Genomic DNA, 27,739 nt, shown 5'->3' on the forward strand with positions numbered 1-27,739 from the left:
AACAATTCCAATATCTGATGTGAGGCTCCAACAGCAAGCAGATACTGCATTATGTCACTAAGCAACTCACTGTGATTTCACACCATATGTGGCAGTAAGAAATTTTTAAAAAATTAAAAGGCACGCATAAGCTGATTTCAAATATTTTAAGTCCAGGCTACTCTCTTAGATACAATATTTAAAACACTTGTATAGCAAAACAACTTTTAAATAGACATTTCCCAAAACTTGAGTACACAACTTAGGAACAATGGTTCTGAACCAAAAAAAAGTTACATTAAAAAAAAGTGTAAGAATCACAAAATAATTAAAGCTAATCTATATTTAGAGATTAAAAAGATTCGTAAGCAATCAATGTTCTTTAGGTAAATAAAGTGAATGTTTTAGAGTAATAGGTATCATGTTTACTAAAAGTCAGTTCTCACTATAATTCATGCCTATTTAAAATTCTATCTTTAAAGATATTTAAACTGATTTTATTGTTCCTTACCACAATTAGACTCATTGAAGAGCTCAAACTAAAGCAATAGCTTTTTTCTTAGCATGCACACACAAAATAATCTACCGTTTAGTCATCTCATTATGTTTTCACTTTTAAAGATTGATCAAACTGTCTCAAAAATATTGGAGAACATTTTCTCTACTTTGATGACATGTTTATGCATCTTAGGTAGCATTCTGATATCCATACCCTTTTCTTGAATAAATCTTTTATTACCAGTAGCCTTAAAACAAACATATATAAAGATAAATAAGGCAGATTCTAATGTATAAAAGAGTCATCCATAAGATACCACATGCAAAAACAAAAACTTGTAAGAAGTTTAAATGTGTTTGTCCCGAAAATACACGTGCAGGTACCCTACACTGAAGATGATTTGATGACCTTAGCCTTTTGTGAAAGCTAAGTTCTTTCTGATGGCCCACTTTGAAAATAATCTAAGATCCTACAAATTTTTAGAAGCATTTTTCTAGTCTTTATTAAGTATAATTTGTGGTGATAAGACTTATATCCTAAAACAGAGGCACAGGATTGAGAATTTAAATCTTTTTCTGGGTGCTTAGTCTTTCTTAAAGGTAATACTGATGTCGTAATTATTGTATCAGCATAAATTAGATACTTGTAAAAATAGCCATTAAATACTAATTCACAAGTATATTTAATGTACATATAAATCCTATGTTAAAAGTATAAATGAGAGGAAATGTAGCATAGCTCTAGGATTTTTAAATTGTTGACCATCAAAAAGTAAACCACCCTCTTTAAGACTTAACAGAACTTTAAAAAAAATTGCTTCAACATAGGAATTTAAGACTTGACTTTATTCAGCAAAATCATTTATTTACACAATGGGGAATGCTGGTTTGATTTTGTCAATGAAATAAAAACAAATTGAACAGAGACAATACTGACTGTATATATATTTTGTATCACAGCTGACCAACTGTTTCCTTACCTGTATCAGGAACATCAAGAGCAACAGTATCTTGAGGACACTGGTTTAACAATACACCACATGGGTCCAGTAACACTCTGGGAGCTTCCAATGCAATTACCAACTTTTTCTTTTTTTATAAATATATAAAAAAACAAAAAGCCAGCAGAACCAGCATTATGATGTAATAAACAGAGTATAACTCTGAAGTCAGTGGGTCAGTAAAAACCTTATCAGACCATCCGTAGTTTACAAAGTGATCTGCTCTTCCTCAGACCACTAATACGGAATCCAAACAGGTGAAAAATATATCACTTTTAGAAGACAACAATGATCTGATAAGGATTTGACTTAATGAAAGTTAAGGGGGGAAAAAAAGGAATTGCAGAGCATAGCCCCTATTAGAACAAGCTAACTTTCCAGATTTTCCAAATTAAAAAAACAAAAACAAAACAAAAAAAAACCACTTCAACATGAAGCTACCATACAAAGTTTTTCCATTTTTCTTTGTAAAAAGTTCAGAGTTTGCAATTTAATCCTGGGTTTTTAATGAGAAGGACAGTTTTGGCCTGGACTTCCCCTTGCCCAGGATAATTTTTTGTTCTTCTTTTTGTTGACGTTGTCGCTCTTGTTCTAGTTTCATCCTTTCCTCATGAATCTTTCTTTGTTCTTCAACAATTCTCAACTGTTCTTCAGCCTGAAAATTAAAAGCAAAAATCAGAACTTTCTATGAATTTCATGTCTTCTATTAGTAATATTTGGGAAATAAGGTGACAATTGGTAGTCAAATGTATGTTTAATAAAACTTGCCTAAGGTCACACAAAAAGTGACAGAAGAAAATATTAAGGAATTAGAAAGCACTCCTTATTAGTTATTCCTATATTTTCTAATTTTGTTTCTTATGAAAAAATACATGAACACATTATAGGAAAGCACTTACATATTTTGAAAATGGAAAGAAATTTGTAAAAATGTCTTGAGATCAAGTGTAGATTTTGTCCTATTACCTATTTTTGTCTGCACCTTCAGCGCATCAGATTAAAACTGTCATTATGAACCAAGGCATGGATTTATCCAAACAGTCTATTATCTAGCAATTACTGTAACTAAATTTGTAACTAGAAAGGCATACATAAAATTATAGGAAAAATTCCCACTGGGGCTACATTATATTGTCAATACACAATCAAGAAACACTGAAGATCCCTTTCTCCAGAGAGGGAAAAACTCAGGAAACGTTTTTGACGTGGGTGACTATAAAATGCTATCTGATAAATTTCAAGTGGACACTGGTATAATTAACTCCTGCAGGGCCTTCAACTCCTTCAGTCTCAAGCAACCAACTTCCTTCCTGTGTTCTCTATGTATTTCCCCTCTTTACTCATGGTCTCCTTCCTCATCAAGTCTCGCTTTCTTCACTCCCAAAGATACCATGCCCACTTCCTTAATTCTCAGACGCAATTTTACTCCTCTCTCCCAGGGGACATTAAGCAATATGTGATGGTGATTTTGGTTGTCACAACTGAGGGGTGGCTCCTAGCATCTAGTGGGTAGAGGACAGGCAGGCTGCTAGACATCCTACAATGCACAGACAGCCCCCCACAACAAAGAATTATCTAACCCCAAATGTTAACAGTGCCAAGGCTGAGAAAACCTGCTGTTTTGAATTTTTAATCTCAGTTATCACTCAGTTGTCCTTCTTATGCTATCTGACCTTGATCTTAAAATATTCTCTGCATCTTTTGAATGCCTTCCTAGTTCCAAAGTTAAATTTTAAAGAGTCACTGCTTCCATCTTCATTATTCTACTGAAATTATTTTCTAGATGGTCAAAAACTAAAAATAAGTTTAGTGACCTTTCTCCTTATTCATTCTCCTGTTCAGTTTAAAAAAATTTCTGTCCTCCCACAATTTTTTAATACAAAACACTAGGTTCAAATTACCAAGGTCTTCCACCTGATCAGTCCTGTTTGTCTCCACTGATAGGTTTTGGGAATAGTAAAATTCAATGTGACTAAATTATAGGGTTTACGGCAGAAGATAGGGAAGGTAATAGACTCTGATACGCAACATAAAATGCTTCAATTTTATCTTGTGGGTAGGAAAAACCCAACTTTTAAATAGGTAAGTAATACAAAAAGGTTTGTTTTACTTTAAGATACGGTGGCGGGGGGGGGGGGGCGGGGTGTAGACTAAAACATGGAAGACGGACAGCCGGGAAAATCCACTGAAATCAAGTAAAGTCAAAGATGAGGAAGAGCAGCATTAAAAATGGTGGGAATTTAGTAGGTAGGGAAGATGAAGAAAAAGAGTGGATTTTCATACATTTTTAAATTTCTGTACTCTCATAAGGTGGAAGATCCAACAGGGAGCTAAAATATACCTTCTGTCTCTCAGATCTTTTTCCTAAGGTATATTTCCACTGGACACCCAGCTGGGAGACCTCTGGGTACTTTCAGAATTCTACATACTCAAGATTTGAATTCCTCAAATCTAACCCTAAAATAAATCAGCCTTTCTACCTTCCCTTCTGCCATCTGTATTCTACAGCTTTATTTTATCTCCTCCCTCTTCCCCTGACACACCCAAATAGTCATCAAGTTTGTTAATTCTCCTTTTATAGTCTCTCAGCTAGAGTTTCTTTTCCACTTCCACTGCAACCATACCAGTTCAGGGCCCCACATCTCTCTCAAATAGTTTCCTCGTTTCCAGTCTCTGCCCTTCAATTCATCCTACACAATGCTGCTAGTCTCACCTCTCTTGAGCACTGCTCTCTTCTGCCCTCAAACTTCCAGTGCTTTCCACTGTGTACAGAACAGGGCTTAACTTACTAAATTAGCATACTATTTAAGACTTTCTATAATCTGGTTCAATTTTGTTTCTACTTTTCTCTCTTAAATTTTCGTTCGTTTCTATCTTGCCTCCTCCTCCTCTCCTTTGCTCACATGCCATTCTTTCCTCCTACTCAAATCCTACCTACACATCAAAATCCATTTCAAATCACCACTCTTGCTTAGACATTCACTGATAATTACAACAGAATTATCTGCTTGTGATCATCTTTAGTGAATTCATATGCCAATTACTTTATCCACAGTTTTAACACATTATCACACAGCTTGGCATGTGCAAGTGAACCGAGGTAAAGACTCTAAGTGTCTGTGCATGTGCTTGGGAAACCCTTACCAACATAAACACCCAGACTCACTTTTCCCTAAGGTTCTAACTCAGCCCCTAGGAAATCAGATTAGAACCTTGGGGAGTGAAAGGTTTGAACAACACAACCTGAACCCACAAATCTAATTAAAATTACAGAAATAACATTTTTTTTAGCTTATCACATTAACAGAAATTCAAAAGTATAATACCAAATGCTATCTTACGAAGAGCACTTTGGCACTATCTTCCAAAATTACATCTTCATAATACTTTACCCAGCAATTTAACTTTATGGAATTTATCCTATAAATATACTTGCCACATGAAAAATTGAATAAGGTTATTTATTGCAACATAGCTTGTAAAAGACTGGAAAAACCCAAATATTTGCCAATTTGGGACCATTAAATAAATTATGGAAGAGCTATAAAACAGAATACTATGTAGCTGTTAAGAAAACAAAACAGAAAGACAGGAATCCCTATATACTGAAATGGAAAAATCTCTAAGTCAGAAAAGCAAAGTATCAAATAGTATGTACTGTATCCGACTTTTATGCAAAAAAGAGAATAAAAATATACATATTTGTATCTGCCTAAATATGCATTTTAAACTCTGGAAAAACAAACCAAAAACATAAATAAATAGACCTTTTGGAGATGAGGATGGGAAGAAGGTGGATGGGAGAGAAAGGCAGAAGGACTTCACTGTTTATCTTTCTAAAAGAAAATTTAAATCATGTGATCACATCACCTATTCAAAAAATTAAAAGCAAACAAGATTTTCTTTTTGAGGAAGATTAGCCCTGAGCTAACCACTGACAATCCTCCTCTTTTTGCTGAGGAAGACTGGCCCTGAGCTAACATCCATGCCCATCTTCCTCTACTTTATACGTGGGACACGTACCACAGCATGGCTTGCCAAGTGGTGCCATGTCTACACCCAGGATCCGAACCAGTGAACCCCAGGCTGCCAAGAAGCGGAACATGTGAACTTAACCGCTGCGTCATCGGGCCAGCCCCAAGATTTTTAAAGTAAAATCCTTCATAGACACAAAATACTAATTCTACTACACTGAAATTACCTTTAGATTGGGTAAAGAAAAAGAAAAGTTTCAGTTTCACTCAAGTCTACAAATAAAGGATGTAAGTGTGTATGTGTGTAGAGGGGGAGCTGTAATTCCTCAGGCACTATAGCTAACAGTGTTATCCCTAGTGCTAAGCATATTACAAGTACTTGATAATGCAAATAATTTTGAAAATGAATTGAGCAGGTGAATTTCCTGTCTTTACATACAAGTACTTGTATTTTGTTCTATTATAGCTTTAAACTAAGCATAAATGTTATTCAATTACACCGTAGTAAAACAAAAAAAAAAACAGTCAAGCAAAAACCAAAGCCATCTTTCATTTTAATATAGTGGCTCTCAAGTGATGTAAACTGGTTTTCTGCCCATCTATCTATAAGTGGTATGACCCTACACCTTACTTCCTAAGTATTCTAAACCCTCACCACCTGTTGCATCACCACCTGTTGCAGTAACTGCCTAACGTGCTGCTTCCTTCCTGATGATCCCCCTTGCCAGAGGACATCCATTGTTCCTGTCCCCTCTTCTCTTTCAAATTTATACAAAAGAAAGCATTATTCCCAATGGGGGGAATGTATGTGCATGTGTATTTGTACAGATGAACAATACCAAACTCTCCTACAAGGATTACATGGTGGACGTCATGCAGGCCAAAGAGAAAGCCAACACTCACAATACTGGAGGCATTACAGGAGGGTGGGCCTCTCTAGACATTATATCCAGGACTCTGTGTTGTCTCATATAGGTGGCTTTCATTCCTGCACCCACTTGAGTGATTAATGAGATGAAATACACAAGAGCAAAATATACCACTACAGAAGGGTCTTTTTACCCCTCCCAGTTCTGTCCCAACACCCTTCACCCAGAAGTCCCACTGCCTTTTCCAAAATTGCTCTTTTCAGAGTGTTCTTCTTACATTGCCTATAATTTTACATCAAGGTGACCCTTAGCAGCAGTCTCTTTAGCAAACAGGGATACTGAAATCTACCTCTCTGTACTTGAGATACATATGAAATTTTACAGAATAAAAAGAATCCAAAGATAGAAATATCTTTTATTAGGAATGATTGTAGCAATGATAGGAAAGAATGAACGTTACAATTAGGAATCATGCCACTACTCAGAAATGTGGATTTCTGCATTTAACCTTCTGAGACACAGACACCTGTTCCACTCTGCCACTTGTAACTTTAATTCTTTGATTCATCTTCCCTTCCATAAGAAGCATAATGTATATCCCACTTTAGGCAAACAACAAATAAGAAACCGTTAAAAAAACAAATGTGATGTAATTAGTTCTGACCGTTAGCAAACTATACATTAAATTTTCTAAAGTTATTCTTACAGAAGGTTAAAAAACAACCCAGAAAGATTAAAAAAAAAGCAATCCTCCCTACCCTCCAGGGGTCCATGGCAATTTAGTTATTCTGAGAGTTACCTCCTTAGAGTATATCATTACTGGATATCATTAGCTATCATCTGAAGAGAATTCATACCACCACCCACTTCCTCTAGCCCCTTTTTTTCTCATTTTAATTCCCCTTTTGTTATCTTTATAACCTTAAATATGTTTTTGAAACTTCAACATTAGATAACATCTCCTGAGATCCCACATAACCTTAAGTGGAAACAATTGTTTCAAGAAGGAACTGACTGGCAGTTGAGCTTGGTATGGAATGTTAGGTGCAAAACTCACTGCTCTCCAGGGCTCTGGAGAGACTGCTCTGCAATACTGTTAAAAGAGAGAGCTGGTGCCTTCAGGAGCTTATGATTCACGTCCTAAAATTAAAAAAAAACATATACTCATCTAGACATGGTTCTTTTCATCTTTAATCTTTAACTCTGAATTCTCTTTTCTTTCAGGTGAGTTCTTTTGTCTTGGTCATTCACTCCTTTTTGTGGAAGTTGTCCTTAAACACCTGGTGATTCTTGCCTGTTAGCATGATTACATCAGGTCTTCAGTGGTTCCTAAAACAGACTTTCTTTCCCTTCCTTTTTCCTCCTCTTCCCCTCTCACTTCACCCTTATCACTCACCAAGTTTATCTATTTTCTCGTTACAGTATTACTGCCACCATACCAATTCAAGCCCTCACTTTTTGACTGGCCTTCAGTGGCCTTCTTGTTTTCAGTCTCTATCCTTCAAGCAACCCTACACAATGTCAATACGTTAATGTCCAGAAAGTTTTTTTTTTTTTAAAAGATTTTATTTTTTCCTTTTTCTCCCCAAAGCCCCCCAGTACATAGTTGTATATTCTTCGTTGTGGGTCCTTCTAGTTGTAGCATGTGGGACGCTGCCTCAGCATGGTTTGATGAGCAGTGCCATGTCTGCGCCCAGGATTCGAACCAACGAAAACACTGGGCTGCCTGCAGCGGAACGCGTGAACTTAACCACTCGGCCACGGGGCCAGCCCCCGTCCAGAAAGTTTTTTTAAATTGTTGCCCAGAATACATTAACATAATCTTAAGTCAGTTTTTTACCTTATCAACTAGGATCGAGTCTCTCACAGATTGAAAATCCTAACTTCCCCACCATTTCAAATTAAAATATTTAACTCACATGCACATTTGGTGCCATATCATATTTTTCTGTCTCTTAAAATGTGTAACCACATCACTATTAACTATCCTAAGTGCTGTGCTGTTTCAACTTATATAAGCTCACTCTACTATAAATGTCCCACTCTCTTTCAGGCTATGTTAATTTCCTAGACCGCTTTAACAAATTACCACAACCTGGACAGCTTAAAACAACAACAAAAAATTCTATTCTGGCGGTAAGAAGTCGAAATCGGTATCATTGAAACGAAATCAAGGTGTTGACAGGGCCACATTCCTTCTGGAGGCTCTAGGAAGGAATCTGTTGCTTGCCTCTTGCAGCTTCTGACAACTGCCAGGGTTTCTTGGTTTGCAAAACCATCACTCCAATCTTCAAGGCCAGTATCTTCAACTCTCTCCATTCTGTCTTCATATATCACTTTTTCCTTTATGAGTGGAGTCTGTTGACAGCCTGACAGCCTTTCATCATTATGTTCTCTCTGTCCCTTTCAGTACAAATCGGCAGTGTTTCTGCTAATATAACATCCTCAAAAACATTGTGGGTTTCCCATGTATGTCAGGATATTGGACAAGAGGGTCCTCCATAGATCTTTCCTGGATAATCTCATCTAATCCTGGCTTTTGCTAAAATGGCTGAGGAAACCTATGAGTTACAGGTATAATCTCCTCAGCACTAGCAAAAGGTTGACCAGTCATACCCTTGGCCTTCTTTCCAGAGAAAGTTTCTCTAACAGTGAATCTCCTAATTTTAGCATCTTCTGCAATCTAGATAGACTGGAATTTTCCCCAAACATCAAGTGCTTGTTTCTTTTTACTTATCAGTTCTTTCCTCAAATTTTCTCTTCTAGCATTTTACTATAAATAGCAAGAAGAAACCAGACAGCACCTTCAATACTTAGAACTACCTTCAGCTAATTATGCAAATCCACCACTAAGTTCTGCCTTCCACCTAACTGTATGACACAATTCATCTGGGTTTTCTACCACTCTATAACAAAGACCTCCCTTCCTCCAGTTTCCAATAACATGTTCTTCATTTGCTTCTGAGCTTTAACCAGAAGCACCTTTCAAGTCCATATTTCCACCAACAGTCTTTTAAAAGTAGTCTAGGCATTTTCTATCATGTGCCTCAACATTCTTCCAGCCTCTACCCACTGTCCAATTCCAAAACCATTTTCATATTTTTAGGTAACAAATTACCACAAATTTGGTAGCTCAAAACAACACAAAAGGGGCCGGCCCCGTGGCCAAGTGGTTAAGTTTGCGTGCTCCACTTTGGTAGCCCGGGCTTTTGCTGGTTTGGATCCTGGGTGTGGACAAAGCACCGCTCATCAGGTCATGCTGAGGCGTTGTCTCAAATATAGCACAACCAGAGGCACTCATAACCAGAATATACAACTATGTACTGGGGAACTTTGGGGAGAAGAAAAGAAAGGAAAAAAAACACTGGCAACAGATGTTAGCTCAGGTGCCCATCTCTAAAAAAACAAACAAACAACAACACAACACAAAATTAAAGGCTGGCCTGCAGGCGCAGTGGTTAGGTTCACACATTCTGCTTCAGTGGCCCAGGGTTCGTAGGTTTGGATCCCGGGTGTGGACCTATGCACTGCCTGTCAAGCCCTGCTGTGGCAGGTGTGCCACATGTAAAGTAGAGGAAGATGGGTATGGATGTTAGCTATTAGCTCAGGGCCAGTCTTCCTCAGCAAAAAAAGGAGGATTGGCAACAGATGTTAGCTCAGGGCTAATCTTCCTCCAAAAAAAAAAAACCCCACAAAATTATTCTGGAGGCCAGAAGTCTGAAATTGGTACCACTGGACCAATATCAAGGTATGAGCAGGGCTGTGCTCCCACTGGAGGCTCCAGAGAAGAGTCTATTCCTTGCTTCTTCAAGCTCTTGGCGGCTGGCAGGATTTGCCCTCTAAGCATATCACCCCAATCTTCAAGGCCAGTATCTTCGAATCTCTCTCTGCTCTGTCTTCAGCTTCGCCTGCGTGTGTTGTGTGGTATAATCTCTGCCTTCTTCTTATAAGGATGCATGTAATGGCATTTTGGGCACAGGGGATAATCCAGGATAAACTCCCCATCAAGATCCTTAACATAATCACATCTGCAAAGATCTTTTTTTTTTTTTTTTTTTTTTTGCCATATAAGGTAATATACACAGGTTCCAGGGATTAGAACATGGATATCTTTTTGGGGGGGTGGGGGTATTTTTAAGCCTCCCACACAAACTCATTAAAAAATCCTTCCTTACATTTTCCTAAGAACTCTTTTCAGAGCTCTCTAATTGCAAAGTGAGATCTGATTTACTTAAAACTTAAGTAGAGGCGTCCCTCGGTATCAGTGGGGTAGTGGTTCAAGGACCCCACTCAGATACCAAAATCTGCAGATGCTCAAGCTTCTCAGTGAGCCCTCTGCATCCAAAGATGCAGAACCTATGGATACAGAGAGCCAACTAACTGTATGCGGAATACTTCATATATATTCAACTTTCAAACACGGTACTATTTTTTCATGTCTCAAACTGGTGAGGTTCAGTGTTACACCATGATTAACATGGTATATCTCCGTATTTGGCAAGGGGTAAGTGGAAAACTAATTCAATACTAAAGAGAGGAAATAGACTATAGATCTAGAACTTACAATTTGCATATATTTTAAAATTTCAAAGAACATCACCCCAGTTAAAATTAACTTGTCCCTCTCATCAGCATGTTTATAATTTTATTAGAAACTGTCAGTCTGATTCTTATTATAGTCTAGGTGTTTATACACAGATTAATTAACCAGATTTCATTTTACTACAATTTTCACCAGGGGATAGTTTGAGGGTCATTTTATCCTACTGACACAACCTCCTGGAAAAAAACCATTTTATTCCACAGCAGCAACTATCTCCATTCTTAGTGTTTCCCTTTCTAAATAAGTAAGAGTCATATACATTTCAGAATAGTATCTGGGCTTCTCCCAAATACATCATAAAAAAACTATGTGAAGAAGAATTAAAAAAATTTTAAATACTATCTTTAACATTTTAAGGAAAATTAAAATTCTCCACTGTATTGACAAAAGCCTTTCAAATATTTGATAATAGTTGTGCATTGCCAATACTAACCCAAGAACTAGCAACCAATCTGCCAAAAAGACAAGTGAAGTCAAGCCAAGCCACATTAGGATTAATTCTTGTTTAATTTAATAAATCAACTATGTTTGTCAGTTAATATTTTCTGCCTCCTTATGGACAGACAAAATCAAATATCTTGATAAACAATTTGGAATTGGAATGAGCAAAAAATACCCTTGGTCTAGAGCACTTAACATTATTTTCAGATATGAGAGCCCATGTGGCTAAGCTAATGCATTCCTTATTATAGTCATTACTGGAACCAATCTTTGAATTCCTGCCATAAGGACCTACTTAAAAGTTAGTCAAAGTTTGGCTTAAATTTACTTTTTTTACTAATTATTTTTATGAGACTGTAAGAGTGATATACATTACTTGTAGAAAATGTACAAACTAGATGAAAGTATAAAGGTACATATAAGTCTACCAATTAAAGAAAACTATTCTTAGCACTTTGGCATATTTTCCCATCTACTAAAATGTACAAATATACTTTCCAAATTAGCAGGATCATAATGTATACGTAAGTTTTATATTTAGCTGTTTCTCCTGTATTATCAAATACTTTTGACTATAGAAAAATACACTGTATGCATGTGTTATAATTTATCTAAAAATCTGGGCAATTTTCACTATTCTAAATAACATGGAGAACATTTTTCCATGTAAATTTATTTGTACAGATTCAGTTTCCATGAGAGAAATTCTGAGAAGCAGAACTAATTTAAGGTTCCTGATATTTACTGATTTACTGTTATTTTCTAAAATGGCCCTATCCATTTAAACTCCCAGGATCACCATACAAAAAAGTAGTCTCTTCCTACCACATCCTTGCCAACACTTGGTACTAATGAAATAAAGAAGAAGTTTTGTCTAATTTGGTATTTCTTATTAGAGAAAAAGAAAAGAGTGGGGCATTTCCTTGCTTTCCTATTGAAGTTGGAATATATCTTCAGGAATTTATCACAGTTACTTTTCATTCTATGTGTGCAAATTACCTCTTTTACATTTCTCACTCAGTTTTTTTCTGTTAGGGAGTTGGTCTTCTTTATTGATTTGTAAGAGACACTGTATTAGTCTTTCACGGTTATGTTTAAGAAATCTCCCCCAGGGTACTTTCTCTTCCAACCTCTCTTTAACCAGCTTTCAAAACTTCATCTCCCATTAAATATCACACAAACTTCTTAGTACACATACAGCTGGACTACTACTACAACTTCTACCACTACTACAACTTTACCCACCATCCTGAGAGATCCCATACACTCTTGCCTTTATTCTAACTCTGCTTCCCAAAAGGCCTTTGCCCTGCTTCATTTCTTCACACTCTTATCCCTATCCTAAATTCAATTTCTAATTATCCATCAAGGCTCAGCTTAGCGACATCTCTTCCAGGAAGGTTCCTGGGCCACCCCAAGACAATTATGTCAATTATCTCACATTGTCCACATCACTTTCCAAATATTAACTTTTCTTGGAGTTGTCCTTGTCTCTAGCATTAACACATTCAATTCTTTAAAAGAACTTAATGTCTTGTCTTTTTCATTCATTCGGGGAGGAAGATTGCCTGAGCTAACATCTGTGCCAATCTTCCTCTATTTTGTATATGGGATGCCTCCACAGCACGGTTTGATGATCAGCGCGGAGGTGTGCACCCGGGATCTGAACCCACGAACCCCAGGCAGCTGAAGCAGAGCACGCAAACTTAACCACTAGGCCACTGGGCTGGCTCCTGTCTTGTCTATTTTTATCTCCAAATTGCTTTTTACACATAATAGTTTCTCAGTAAACATTACGTGAATAGTTGGCCCCTAAACTCGGCCCTTCTCTCTTCCTCCCTCACTTTCTATAAGCAAGGATACATCCTATTCTTCTTGCTTCATATAGAACAATGAACCTGTCCACATCTCTGGCATATTTGTTATGTCATGAAGCAAACAGAACTTTTAGTTCAAGATAAACTACGACTGCTGACATACCCAGGAAAGTCCCATGTTGTCTACAACAATCTATTATATTCCCCTTCCTTTCTCAAATATATATTATTTTAATGGAACTTTCAATACATTCCACGCAGTATTTCCCAATAAACGTGTATAAAGATTAAAGAACTGTGCTCAAAAGTGACAGGAAGAGGAAAGGAAAACACAAATGAAAGAAACCTCAAAATGTGCCTTGCATCTTTATACAGTAACATTTTTTTGTCTTCTCCTACACACTCCACTTCCCTGCAAGCCTGACTCCCAATAGAACCAAATAAAAATTAATTTTCTCCAACATCAACAATAATTTCTTATGCTTCCAACTTTATCAAACACAAGAAGCAAATGAGTTATGTCCAAATTCTTCCCAAATTTTTTCAAATTCAAGCTCCTTTTCCACTATCTTTTCAATGAAATTTTATTGGTTACATGCAGTCAGAATGGTGTCACCACAGTCCGTTAGATCAAACTCAAATGTTTTAGAACAGCGCTAGTCTAAGCATGGCCCACGAACCAGTGACAGTTCGCCAATTCTAACTGATCCCCCAAAAGACACAGAAAAACCAAGAATAAGTGTTCTAGAAGCTTTTACAGCAATTTGACCTCATTTTTCTAATAATTCACTTTAAAAGTATTTTGCAAAAGTAGAGGTCTGAGACAAACTGGGATTAAAAGACAAAAACAGCAACTGGCCAATTACCACCACTTGAGGAGCACTGTTCTAGAACATGCTTGCTAATCTTTTCCCAGTAATGCCACACAGAGTTTTATTTTTATGGCTCACGTGGGTAAACAAAGAAGGCTCCTAGAGAAATCTAAGGAGGCCAAGCTATCCCTAAGCACCCAGCCACCCCTCGGGTCAGAAGGGATCAAGATCTTGGCAGCGCACACCAAGCTGAGGAGTTTTGCTGTAGAAGTCATAATCTGGCATTCCAGGCCACCCACAAACTGAACTCACTATCCAATCTCTTATCACGTCCTAAGAGGATTCTATCCCACCTGCTTGGTAATTTTGCTTCAATGTTTTAAATACCAATTACACTGTTCCTCCCTTCTGGAAATATCCATGCCTTACAAACCAGACTGTATTTACCCTTCAAAGTTCACACTCCAAAACTCAAATTAAGATTCACACTTTCTTACTTCCTCCTACCTGCACTGAGATTTTCTCCTTACATGGAATCAACTAAAAAACCATTATTACATACTTATTAATGAGCATGTAGTGATCTATCTTAAAATGACTCCTCATCCCGTTCTCTCTCATATCACTTTTTCTACCTAAGCAGATTTTAAGGTCTTTTCATTGGGAAAGCAGGATTAAGTCTTCCCTTTTTATTACGGACTTCACGATAACCAGAACAGGGATAACTAAGAATCCATTGTGTCAAGTTCATTAAGTTCCTTAGGATATTTGCAGTATCGACTCTTGTGTGGGGCACACTATCTTTTAAAAGACCATGCTCTAGAACCAAGTGCCCCACAGTTTTAACTGTTTACATTCTTATCAACTATAGGACACAATATTTATGGTCCTCCTTCACCCCTACTCTCAATGGGATCCACTGTTAATTACTTAGACCCTCCCAGATCTTTTTCTGTACCTTTATAAATACAGTCACAGAATTATTTTTTCTAAACCATTTAACTGGAATGTACAATTTGCTTTTCTTCCTCAGTCAACAGTATGATTTAGTGGCAAATGTTTTCCTATGACTGTTTTATTCTCAACACGTTTCTAACCAGAGAAAGCTTTTCTAGATATCTAAAATCAAGAGTTCCTCTTCAGGCATGTCTTCATTCCTGGGCACTAAATACCACTAATCCCCCACTCATCCTAAGTAAATTTCCTTCCACCTCTGATTTATATTCTTACTTTTAAGAAGAATTCCTATGTGCCACATACATGGGAAAAAGAAAGTTTTTCCTTGTACTGCCTAACTATCTCCTTTGTTTTTCAGATTCTCTATAACCATGGTCCTTTAATTCTACTTTTCTTCTTCACATACTGAGACTGTTTCAAAATATATTCACACTCTTAAATGAAAAAACCCTAAAACAACCAAAGTTTTATTCCACTTTAAATGCTAGTTATTTGCTTAATAAAAACAAAACAGAATACAGAACAGTACTAAAAAATAGAATTGAAAGAAAAAATAGAAGTGATACTGATTAACTTTTTTCTATTTTAAAAAGATTACCTCAATATTTTTACACTGGCTTGTTAAAATTTAAAAATTGCTGTGTTGCCTTTTACATCTCTGTATCATATTGTAATTATTTAAGTCTCTGTATTCCTTGCTAGATTGAAAATTTAGAATAAGAAAAAGTATTTATTAATCTGGTACACTTACTATCAAATAAATGCTACCTACTTATTTCGTGTAATAATTGGTAAGAAGGCAACTAGTGCCAAGTGAAATGCTACATTTTAGTTGGTTTAAATACCTTCAAGCTTTTGTTTTTATTTGTTTTTTTAGGCATAGGAGAAGTGTGAATGTGGTTAGCAAAGAAAACACTGGGGTGGAGGATGGTATAATTTCCCCCAGTAAAACTGCTTTAAACTACTGCAAATTCTGGAATTTTCTCCAGATTAATTAGAATTCCTGGATTGTCCCCAAATAGATTCCTCTGGAAGACAGCAGCTAAAACCTAGTCAATTATTCCTACCCTTGCCTCAAATCCCTTAAAATAACCCTGAAAACTCTAAAAGATAAGTGAACTATAGAGCACAAAATCATTCCATAAAATTAGAAAAAAATAAAGCAATACAAAATATTTTTCACATATGCCTTCCACATACCAGTTTGGCTTGTGCTTCTGCAATTTTTCGGTTATTCTCTTCCAGTATTCGCTCTAGCTCCTCACGTTTTGCACGTTCTTCCTCCTAAAGGGGAGGACATGTTAAGATGTTAGAAAAATAAAATGTTTACTTTTATTGATAAATCTTTACTAATCTTCCTCTGAACTCTTTTGATCTGACTTACAGGGTAGCTTTACAGCTACCTTCTGTCTGACAAACGATAAACTGTGCAGCCACTAAAATTTGTTTCTAGCACTAAATTTAAATCATCCCTCCCAGTCCAAACAGCAACCGACTAATCCCTCCCTAATGATAGTTTCCTGGTAATTATTACTAATACTTTAATATCACACAAATCAACAAGGACAACTACAAACTGGATAGTATTTACCAAATTAAAAAAATAATATATAAAATATAAATAAAGTGAATATTTGTCTCACCAATTATGTATACCTACGTATTCTTTACCTATACTCCTTTAATCAGCATTAAAAGTTGAATATTTACTGTCTTGTCCAGTGTCCTGCAGAGTGTGCTCCTCGGCTGCCATACGCGCCAGCTTCCTCTTTAAAATGATTTGTACTGTTAGCTTGGCAATACCTGCATCAGCAGCTCAACCATTTATAAAGAAACAACATACAAGGAAGGCTGAGCTGAGGAATGCAGATGTTTATGGTAAGAAGGAACAAAAAATGTAATTCATCATTCCTAAGGCAAACAATTAATAAGAAAAATACATTTACTGTTAGTGAAAAATACAAATGGTAATCCATACTTCATGGAACTAAGGGCTTCTTCCATGGGGAAAATGGACTTAACATTCAGATGTTGACAATTTCTAAAGGCAGCTTATCTTGTCATCTACAGTCTGAACTGAAATTCAGGAATCCAGGGGGTGCATGGTCAGGAAATAAAACTCTGTCATTTATTTTTCTTGGAGAATTTAATGAGATTTTATAATGCAAACTATATGAAGATTGCTTGATGGTTTGGGCAGTGTTCAGATCACAGCATACATATTCAAATGATTTTAATATTTGGAAAAGACTGTCAGAGGGTTGTGTCCGTGTAAAAAAAAATTGTTAACATGAAACAAAAAGCAAATGAAGAGAAAAAAATCTTCCTATGATTAATAACTCGCTACAAGACAGCACCATTACTCCAAAAATATCTTCATTAAAAGCACTGATATAAAAATTTCATACATTCAATTGCACAGTCTATGATATCCACCAAATATAGACATGTATATCTAGTTAAAGACAGCACAAGGGAAAATGCATTTGAAAAGCTAAGCTAAACAGACAGATTTAATGATGTCAACTTGTCCACAATAATGCCAAGATTAAAAATGACGACATATATTTTTGAATCAAATACTTAACTTTAAGAAAATATAATTACAGCATTTCCTATGGCACACACCAATGGAATTCATATTCATTATGCAAACTATGTTGAGGGACACTCAATGCTATAAAGTAATTTGCCTTGAGTGTTTCAGTGACTTTCAACAAGTTTTAGGATCCTGGAGTAATCAGTGCAAATAAGCCATGAAGCTTCAGTAGCAAATTACTGTCTCACAGAAAGACATTTTCAACTTCTGCTCCAGCTGCTGATAAAACAAATCATGTGTTTAGCTTGACTCCAGACAAGGACAACCTGTTCCTTCATAACTCTCTAGAGAAAAAAAGGAGTTGTTAGTAGATACTAAAAAAGTGGATGAATAATCTGGACATTTTTCCTAAAAAGATTTCTTAAAACACATTAGGAAAATGGAGGGCCTTATGATCAGAATGCTAGAATTAGTCCATTGTGTTGAGCACGATTTGGGGTAGGGGGTGAGGGATAAAAGGAAAAAAAAGAAGAGCAAGAAAACCTATTTATCAAAAGCAGGTGCTGTCACTCAATGTTAGGCCCTGCTCTTTTTAATCTGACTGAAGGCAAAAAGCCTCTCACAGTCTAGGTAATAAGAGTGATAAACAGAAAAGAAGAATACACAACCACAGGTGGATTTTTAACCTTTTCCCTTTACCACTCCCTGTCTCCCCCCACCCTCCCACAAAAGAATGTAAGTCCTGCAGCCATGGCAAAAGTTTCAAACACTTCTCAAATATGTAAGCCAGTTCCGTTAAATCAAAAAGTATCCTTGAATACGTTTTATGAAAATAACTTTTAAATGTCAGCACTTCTGAATAGGCTAAAAGATTAACTTTCGCAGCAATGTTAAGTTTAGATGAGAAAGGAATTAGTCTGTATTCCATCTCTTTCTGAACTGAGCAGGAGGCACACCCAACACTGAAAGTTTTGCCATGGACTGTCTCTACTTTCCAAACGACCGAGCGTTACCTCTCTGGCTTTTTGTGCTGCAAGCTCAGCTTGTCTCTGTCGCTCGAGTTCTTCGAGCAACTGCTTTTCCATGATGCGCTTGGCTTCCTCCACCCTTCGGAGAACTTCTCGTTCAATTTCATCCTTCCTTTTCTCTAATTCTTCTTCTACTCTTTTTGCCACCAATTCTTCTACTCTTCGTGCTGTTTCTTCTTCGATGAGTTTTTCTTCTATTTCCTGCTGCCGACTAGCAAACAAAGTGGAAAAAATGACTTAGATAATACAAGAAATAAACCTAAGAATCGAAATAAAACTAGTTAAAAGCCTGTAAACACTAAGCCTGATTATATATTTCTAAGAGTTTACTATTCATTTTAACGTACCATTCAAGTAAATGACAGATACCAAGATGTTAAGTGATACAGAAATTCAAATAAATATAAAACAGACATTCAAATAAATATAAAACCATGTGTTTTTTTTCCTATCACTTTCTAAATACAAAAAGACTAGTACATACAAAGAGCCTAATTCATTAGTTTTACTTTAGGAACTATAAATATGAAACAGGAAATCCACTTTTGCTATCAACTTTATAATGAAAGAACAAGCTGGTAAATAGAGAGATGTGCTCATCTGCCATTCCACTTCGCCTAAGAGCTGAGTTACACAGAAGTCAGGAGAAACTATCATATAGCAAGCAGTTTAGACCAGCTAAATTCCTTCTCCCCCACACCCCGCCAAGCAAAGTCAGAATAAATACAGATTCAGACTGCTAAGGCAATAGTAGTGTAGCTTTTAGTGAAAATACAGACCAACTTATTGAGGTTCTGAATTTTATACCCTTTACGGTACCTTCTTTCTTTTGTTAACTGATTTTCAATTAAAAGCTCTTCTAGAGATGGCAAAGTGGAAGGAAATATTTTTATTATCAGTTCTATTAAAAAGTTCAATGAAGCATGATACTGTTTTAATTATTTTAATTCCATTTAGATATTATAAACCAGATTATTTACTCAAAGTGAAATTCTGTGAAAATACTGATATTTATCAAGGCACTAGAGTGGAAACCCCAGTCATTTTACACCACTGATATTCAATATGATAGCTGCTAGTCACATGTGTCTAGTCTGAACTGAAGATTAGTATGAAGAAAATACATTAAAAATTTTAAATATTTTTATTTGATTATATGTTAAAATGATAACATTTTGAGATAGATTGGGACTATATTAAATTAATTTCACTAGGTTCTTTTTAATGTTGCTACTAGAAAATTTTTAATTACATCGCTGGCTCACATATTTTTATTGAACAACACTATTTGAGATAATAATTTGTGTTGAATGAATGAATTCAGAGGCTCCTTGAGAAGTGTATCTAAATCCTAAGAGGCGAATTTATTAATGCTTCAACTTTCTCACAATCCACAAAATGAAATACAACCTGTATCCTTTATATCTTTTGATGACTCATATATATGTGTCAGTCATTTAATTTTTCTGTTTAGTAAAGACTTTATAGTTTTTAAGTGATCTTTAAACACCCCAATCCACTTCAATTCAACTCTATTTTAGGGAGTGACTCAATTCTCACTCAAGTGCTTTCATTCTCAACTCCTGTGACTTATTCACAGTGCTACCATAACTAACACCAATGTATCTTTAACATTCTGATGCATTTCAGTTTCTGCATTTATAATCTCTACATTTTTCTGTTAAGGAGGAAGTAGCTACTTGAGAAAGCATAATTTCTTTTAGGTTCTAGATATTTGCAATACCCATTCTGAAGACTCTGTTGCTTCATACCTATCTCCTCCCCAACACAAAATTATTGATGTCTTTTATTTAAAAAAAAAAAAGATATGAAAGTCTAACACACATATTCTAAATACACTGCTTTTCTTTTTTAACTTCCAATAACATTTAGTATTATGGTAGTTTCAATAAGCTTCTATCTATAAGCAGCTCAGTAAAAGAGAAGAGATACCTACCTCAACACTAAAAATGAATTGCCACGGATATCTAAAGAAAATCAGGTAGCAATTTCAATGGAAATTATACCTCCAATACAAAAATTTTGTTTCTCTAGTTCATCCAAAGAGAAAGAAATGAGAGAAAACAAGTAAGGCTGACAATTGCTGAACCTGGATGATGGGAATATTAGGATTATAACAATCTCTCTATTTTTGCATACATTGGAAAGTTTTCATAATACAAAGTTTCAAAAGTATACACCCACACACACACTTTTGCTAGTTGGTTCTTATGAAATTAGAAACCTAAAAAGAAACTTTATTTTAAAATTTCAAAAATGGTACCATTCAACTATTAAAAGGACTATGTGAACAGTTCCAATTAAAACTTTCCACACAAAGTAAAAAAGAGGGAAAAGAATAGGATAAAGCTTTAGGTTAGCTTAACAATAGAAACAGTTCCAAACTAACAGGGATTTGGGAAAGGTGGAAGAGACTTGATACATGTTCAGGTTTTTGTCAAGCAGTCCCTAATAGTTATAGCACAATGACTAATAGGGCCACATTTCCACAGATTTGGTCAGTAAGGAGAAAACGAGCGTAAATAAACTCAGTTTATTACTTACAACAAATGCCAGATCCACATGGTATGAGCTCCCACTCTGCTCTCTGCTCCCACTGATGGACACCAAACCAGCTGGGCCAGGGACGGGCAGTGCAGGCACAGGTGGTGGGCTGCTCTGCGGCTAAGGAACCAATTCTAACTACAGCTCAGTAGTTTTGTAGCCGGAAGGAGAGAGCAAGTGGAAAGTCCCAAGCTCAACTGAAACCGGAAGGATGAAAAATGGCCTAGCGGAGTTTTTCACAAGGCTGCTTATCTCCCTTTGTTCCTGGAGGAACCACAGGGCATCCCACCACAACTGTAATTAAGCCTTGCTGCTGTGTCCTACGTGGAGACAGGCATGGTGAGGGCGCCACAGCAGCTGTGTCCTACGTGGAAACAGGCATGGTGAGGGCGCCACAGGAGAACCGTTCCCCTACAAGTATTATCAAGAATATAATTTCTGTTGTTGCTATTATTCTTGGTCAGGTTAAAACTGCTACCTTGGTAATCAGAAAGAATTTTAAAATCAGTTTTTAGATCCAGTGTTGAAAACGTCAAAGCCCAATATTGCTTTAATTCCCCTCCCCACACACACTGAATTCAGAAAACCAATGGGCACCTGTACAACCGAATTAAGCATGAGTTCATCTTTATTGATGATAAATTCATTATCAGAATCAATGATAAAGCAGCTGTTAGGCTAACTTTCATAAAAGGCACTGAAACTTTACTGAAAACAAAAATAAAACCACAAACACTTTTGGTCATTAATATCTTACAAAAGATGTATCATCTAATATCACTGCCTATCCATTCCTTAAAACTTTTGCCATAGGAGGTACCACTCTCTTGATGTTCTTTGATCTCTAATCTTTTCCTCAGGCTCTTCTGCTGAATCCATTCGCTTGCCAAGAAACTGTGCCACTGATGAAAGGGTAGAATCAAAATCTTCAAGTTTTTCAATGGAAATGGTATAACATTAGGTCCCCATTTTCTCCATGCTCTCAGCTATTTGCTTGTGACACTAGTCACAATCAACTCTAAAATGGCAACTATTAAAACAAAACAGCAAGAGCCCAGCAATACAGCACTATTAAATGAGTATCACTTTGTACAGAGCAACTGGCAATATTATTTTTAAATGTCTTCAAAATGTATGAAGTCAACCCCAGGAGCTTACTTCCAGGAATCACTTCATATTATTAGCAAACGGCATTTACTCAGTACAGTACTGAACAGGTACCAAATATTGCGCCAAGAGCTTCATACACCATGTCATCATTTGCATTTCTGTGGCTAAGCAGTTTATAGCTGGGCTCTGGCTCACTCCATGTTGCTGAGAGGTGAATTAACCTAGGTAGACTCCAAAGTTAATGACCTTAAGTTGTCTACTACCCTACACTGATTCTCCAGGACCAGTGTGAGAGGCAAAGCCATGCACAAAGATTTAAGTACCAAAATGACTATTTTAAAAACTCATAAAATTCTTATCCTCAGCTAGATTTTATGCCCTAATGTTGTCTCAAAACCCTAACCTCCTCTCCCTGAAATACACAGTTCCATATACTGAATTTGTTCATAAAAGCTGCTCTTTGCTCTCACAATGAGCTTTTCATTCTTCTAAGAATCACTCATATAGATTGTAGCTGGTTTAGATACTCTAATTCAGAAGGCTCTTGATCTGTCATGCAGTTGAACGCTTAAGTATGTTTCAACCTTGATACCACAGGCTATAGCAAGTTACTACGCCGTTGACCTTTCCCTGATTTACTCCAAGTCATTTTCAGTTGCTCATTTTTTCAACAGCTAATAAACAAACATAAAGCATCTCAAAAGAATACATATGAAAATGATAATAAGGGTGCGGGGAGGGAAGAGAGAGAAAAAAACTGAATGGCTGGGACACAGGGAGGAGACAGAAAACAACCGATCTGAATTTTGAACCGTGAATTAGCTAGTCAAAAATGAGAAAAAAAATATTTTTTTTTGAGGAAGATTAGCCCTGAGCTAACATCTGCTGCCAATCCTCCTCTTTTTGCGGAGGAAGGCTGGCCCTGAGCTAACATTTGTGCCCATCTTCCTCTACTTTATATGTGGGACGCCTACCACAGCATGGCTTGCCATGTGGCGCCATGTCCGCACCCGGGACCCGAACCTGTGAACCCCGGGCCAGCAAAGCAGAACGTGCACACTTAACCGCTGAGCCACTGGCTGGCCCCACAATTTTTTTTAAGATTTGCACCTGAGCTAACAACTATTGCCAATCTTTTCTTTTTTTCTGCTTTTTCTCCCCAAATCCCCCCAGTACATAGTTGTATATTTTAGTTGTGGGTCCTTCTAGTTGTGGCATGTGGGACACCGCCTCAGCGTGGCCTGATGATGGTGCCATGTCCGCGCCAAGGATCCGAACCAGGGAAACCCTGGGCCACCAAAGTGGAGCACGTGAACTTGACCAGTCAGCCACAGGGCTGGCCGGAAGAAAAAAATTTTTTAAGGTCTGCCTTTTACTACATTGTAAGATCACTTCTTAAATTCACCAAGTTCAATCTGGATGTATATAAATTATGTTAAAAACATTATTTATTGAGGTCCATTATATGCCAAGCACAGTCCAGAGACTTTAATGCACTGCTTCTAATCTTCACAATAAGCAAGACAGTTACCTCCATTTCACAGATAAGAAATCAAACTCACGGGTAGGCAATTTATTCAAGGCCTCAGAACTGTAAATGGCAAGGCAACCTCGTTTCCAATCTTACCAGACTTTCTAACTGGTTAAGCCCAACAGTAGATTCTAATTTTCCTGTCTCTCTCCATTTCACATTGGACCTCTAGACACTGTGCATTCTTCTGGTACCCCTTTACTTTGCTTCCACCACGTACTTGTCTTCCTCTGTCCAACTGTAAATACAAAGACCCCCTTAGGTTCTTTCAGGCCATGAACTAATTGCTCTTCTCCCTCCATACTCTTCTTGGGTCATTCTATCTACTCTTAAGGTTTCCCCCAGGCTTCACTCCCCTGTATCAACCTTGGATAAACTCACGATATCCAAAAATTAGTGCCCACAGCCCAAGTGCCAAGAGGAAACTCCCCTTGATTTTTCCCTCTTCTCTATCCATCAGACTTCTGACATTTTAACCAGTGTCTGACACACAGTAGTTACTTAAACATTTGGTGGCTGAGATGCAATAGCCACAATATAACCTTGAAAGCCAACATCAATGCTTTCTTTCTCTTAGTTTCACATCCAACTATTTGCCCTAAATGTTTCTTAAATCTTTCTCATTTTCCATTCCAACAACTACTCCCTCACTACTCCTCTGTAGACTTATTGTAATTAGTTCGTATCCTATACAACAGTCAGTGATCTGTTTGGGAAGAAAAAAAAAAAAGCCCCATGCCATTTGCCTGCTTAAAACCTTTCCTGTATCTAAGATGAAACCCAAGCTCTTTAATACAGGATACAAGATTCGTCCCATGATTTCCAGCCTTCTATTTACCTCTCCAGTCACTCCATGACTTTAGTACTTACAGAACATTCTGTTCCAGTCAACATTCACCTTTGTACTCCACTTGAAGACCATTCTGTCCCTCTCCCTTTATTTTGGCAGGGGTGGAGGAGACTCTCTCTTTTGGTCACATGCATCCTCCCATGCCTAGCCTGACAGTCTTGGATTTTTATCCGCCACTCATTCCTTCCTAGATCTCATGTGTTTACCCATCTAGAATGCTTCCTTTCTACAGGTACATCACCATCACAGGATTCACCACACTGCATTATTAACTACCTGTCTTCAAGCTAGATCAAGATCTTAGAGAGGGGTCAATCATCTTACATAAATCCTCAATAAATATTAATTGAATGAATGAACTAACCATCACAGAGTTGGAGACAGACAACTACTTCTGCCCATTCCCAAGGCTCCAAAACCTAGGTCTTTCCATTGTTTCCTTCGCATTATTTCCAAGGCATTAGACCATATTAAGTAGTGTCTACTGCATGGTATCCAGGTGGCTGCTAGCTCTGCCCCCTCCTCCCTTCATAAATGTTAATGGTAGTTTGGTTCTTCTATCAACTTGGAACTATACAGCTGCTCTATTTTCTCATTTCATCCCTAGATTTCTTGTCTGCTATTCATGTGTAGCTTGCTAAATGCTTCTCTCTGCATACCAAGTTTCCTTCCACTTTTCCTACGAGTCTTAGCTTTTCAGTGAAATAACAACTCTTTGCTCTTTAGAGGTCTTCTTTATTTTCACATGGGAAAATTATCTCAGAGACGTCCTAGGTAATTTTTTAAACGTACATCTGTTGATAGTTATTTGAGAGCCATATCTTTACAGTTAAGGATCTCGTTCCAGACCAAAAAACTGGGTTCTATATAATCAACGTTTGTTGTGAAACAATTACTTGTAATTGGTTTTTAAATACATACATGTATATCACTGACAGTTCTAAGAAGTAAAGAAAAAATGAAAGCATGGTGCATGTTTTAAAGGAATGCAGCCAAATAGCTCTCCAGGTACTGCTTCCTCTGTAATATTATAGTTAGTGCTCCGGTCCCCTACCTCTTAATAACTTTGCTTTTAGAAACAAACTCTGATGGAAAACCTATATAACACAAATGCAAATGTAGAAAAATTTAAAACTCCTAGACAATTCAGTACACAGAAATTTCTCTCAGAAAAATTCTAAATTCACTAACTTTCCTGCCTCACGAGCACTTTCTAAACATGCACTGAAGAAGTGAGGAAGGTGGCTGGCTAAACAGGGAGGGTTAGCACATCTGTCTAACCTTACCTTTCAACACGGCTTTGGAAAATGAATATCCAGAGCATCACAGTACCATGGCCTTAAACCAAAACAACACCCTACATTTTAAACCCAAAAGTTCACTAACTTGGGATTATTTGTACCTACTCTTAGATCCAAAGATACTTGAGAAGTGACACTTTTTCAGAAGTAAATTTTACCCAAACGGTACTTCAAATTAGGAACCTTACTGTGACTCTGATTTTCCCTACATAAAAGTTCTGTATGTGAGCAATGCAAAAATAAAAGCAAATAGTCAAGTGCCTTCTAAACAGTAAGCACACTACAAGGGGAAACAAATAACAGAATTGCACCGGTTTTCTACGGAGAAATGTAAACCAAAATTAATAAAAAGCACAAAGAGAATAGGCTCTGATTAGCATGGCAGTTATGCAGTTGAATTCAAACGTCAAAATTCATCGTACTGTTCACTTAATGTTTACGCATTTCGTTTTTACACCTCAAAACCCAACAAAAACAAAAACCGAGTAGTCCCGAGAAACGTGATGGCGACATCTTTAACAAGGCAAATACGCCAAAGTAAAACGCATTTTTCTGGGGTGTACTGTTGGACACCTAACGTGTCTTACTCCCGAGAAGCCCTGTCCCTAATTTAAGCCGCAATACTCCAGCGCTCTAGCCAGCTGCGATTTGCACCCCACGGCTTAACTGCTTTCTGCTCTTCTCCAGCGGGCCAGCAAACGCTCACCATCCACATCTTCAGCATAGCCGATAGCTCGGGCCGACGCAGCCCAACCCCGCTCGGAACTCCACCCCCTGCTTCCGGCACTCTCCTCCTCTCTCGCGCCAAAATCGCTTTCTCGGCTCTAGGCCTTTCCTGCAGGAGCCCCGCTATTTTACCTTCCCAGCCAGCTCATGGGACTGTCCTGCCCCAGACTTTCCACGTGCCAGGGCTGCAGCCTCTCGGGCCGGCTCCTGCGACCCCTCCAACTCCCCTTCTCGCGGCCCCCAAAGCCCGAGCCCCCTCTCTCCCCGCCTCGAGCTCCGCCTTCTCCCACTGCCCCCCGTCTCCCACTCCCCAGCCCCCCGTCTCCCACTCGCCACCCCAGCCCCGCCACCTCCAATCGCCCTGCCCCTCCCCCCGCGGGCGCTCACATTTTTCGCTGCCGCTCGAACTCGGCTTTCTTCTCCTCCTCCTCTCGCTTCTGCTTCTCGTCCAGGCTGCTGCGCTTGCTCACCGTGCGCCCGAAGATGTCGATGCGGTCGGGCGGGGACGAGGCGCGCTCCCGGTCCCGCTCGCGCCGGGACACGGCCGTGTTGGTGGAGCGCGAGCGGGACCGCGACTCCCGCCGCCGGTTCCGCTTACTTTCCCGGGATTTGGAGCGCTTGCGCACACGCTCCTTGTCCCGGGACCGCGACCGGGACCGGCTCCGCTTCTTGTTGTGTTTGCTGCTCTTGGTGTGCTTGGAGCGGGACGAGCTCCGGCTCCGAGACCGGCCCATCCTTCCGGGCGACGCTCTGACTAACCGCTGGCCTCGGGCCCCTCACGCGCCCAGCTGCCCTCGCCTCCGCCTCCGGACGCGGGCTGGCCGTCCTGTCGAGGCCGGGGACAGGACGGCTGTCAGCCAGCTGACTTTCTACTGCTCCCTGAGGTCGACGGCCGCCACGAAGGCCGCCTCCAACGACAAGGCCGCAACGGCAGGAGTTGCTAAGATGGCAGCCGCGGCTGCACCGGCCGCCCTTCCCACAATGCCCCGCGCTGAACGCGCCGTCGCGCGAGACCCGCCCCTTGCCGATTGGTACCGAAGGCGAGGCGAACGTTTCCGAGCGCGCTCGGCTTCTTCCGCCAGCTCCCGCGACGCCGCCGCCTGGCGCGCGGGAGCCAGAGTCCTTCGCGTGTGCTTTA

General features: G+C 38.3%; 1 protein-coding gene across 2 annotated transcripts; it reads right to left on the reverse strand.

The window, feature by feature from the left end:
• Positions 1-1,304: 1,304 nt before the first annotated feature.
• On the reverse strand, positions 1,305-27,610 carry ARGLU1 (arginine and glutamate rich 1). Of its 2 annotated transcripts, none has more exons than XR_006533780.2 (4): positions 26,989-27,600; positions 16,662-18,729; positions 16,152-16,235; positions 1,305-2,133 (listed from the first exon to the last, which is right to left on the reverse strand). XR_006533780.2 is itself a non-coding variant. In XM_014841842.3 (4 exons), the coding sequence occupies exons 1-4, from the start codon at positions 27,333-27,335 to the stop codon at positions 1,969-1,971; spliced, it is 822 nt and encodes a 273-aa protein (XP_014697328.1). In that variant the 5' UTR covers positions 27,336-27,610; the 3' UTR covers positions 1,305-1,968. The 2 variants fall into 2 exon arrangements, 1 of the variants encoding a protein (XP_014697328.1); XM_014841842.3 differs by having other exon boundaries at positions 18,504-18,729; positions 26,989-27,610.
• Between the last annotated feature and the right edge of the window lie 129 nt (positions 27,611-27,739).

This window comes from Equus asinus, chromosome 11 (assembly GCF_041296235.1).
Source record: "Equus asinus isolate D_3611 breed Donkey chromosome 11, EquAss-T2T_v2, whole genome shotgun sequence".
NCBI classification, from domain to species: Eukaryota; Metazoa; Chordata; class Mammalia; order Perissodactyla; family Equidae; genus Equus; species Equus asinus.

Bases quoted from the DNA above. Each gene is read 5' to 3' on its own strand.
- ARGLU1 (XM_014841842.3), bottom strand. From the start codon at position 27,335: ATGGGCCGGTCTCGGAGCCGGAGCTCGTCCCGCTCCAAGCACACCAAG. The intron at 18,730-26,988 runs GTGAGCGCCCGC...TTTGTTTGCTAG, and splicing joins TTCGAGCGGCAGCGAAAAAT to TCGGCAGCAGGAAATAGAAG. The intron at 16,236-18,503 runs GTAACGCTCGGT...CCTCCCCTTTAG, and splicing joins CAGCACAAAAAGCCAGAGAG to GAGGAAGAACGTGCAAAACG.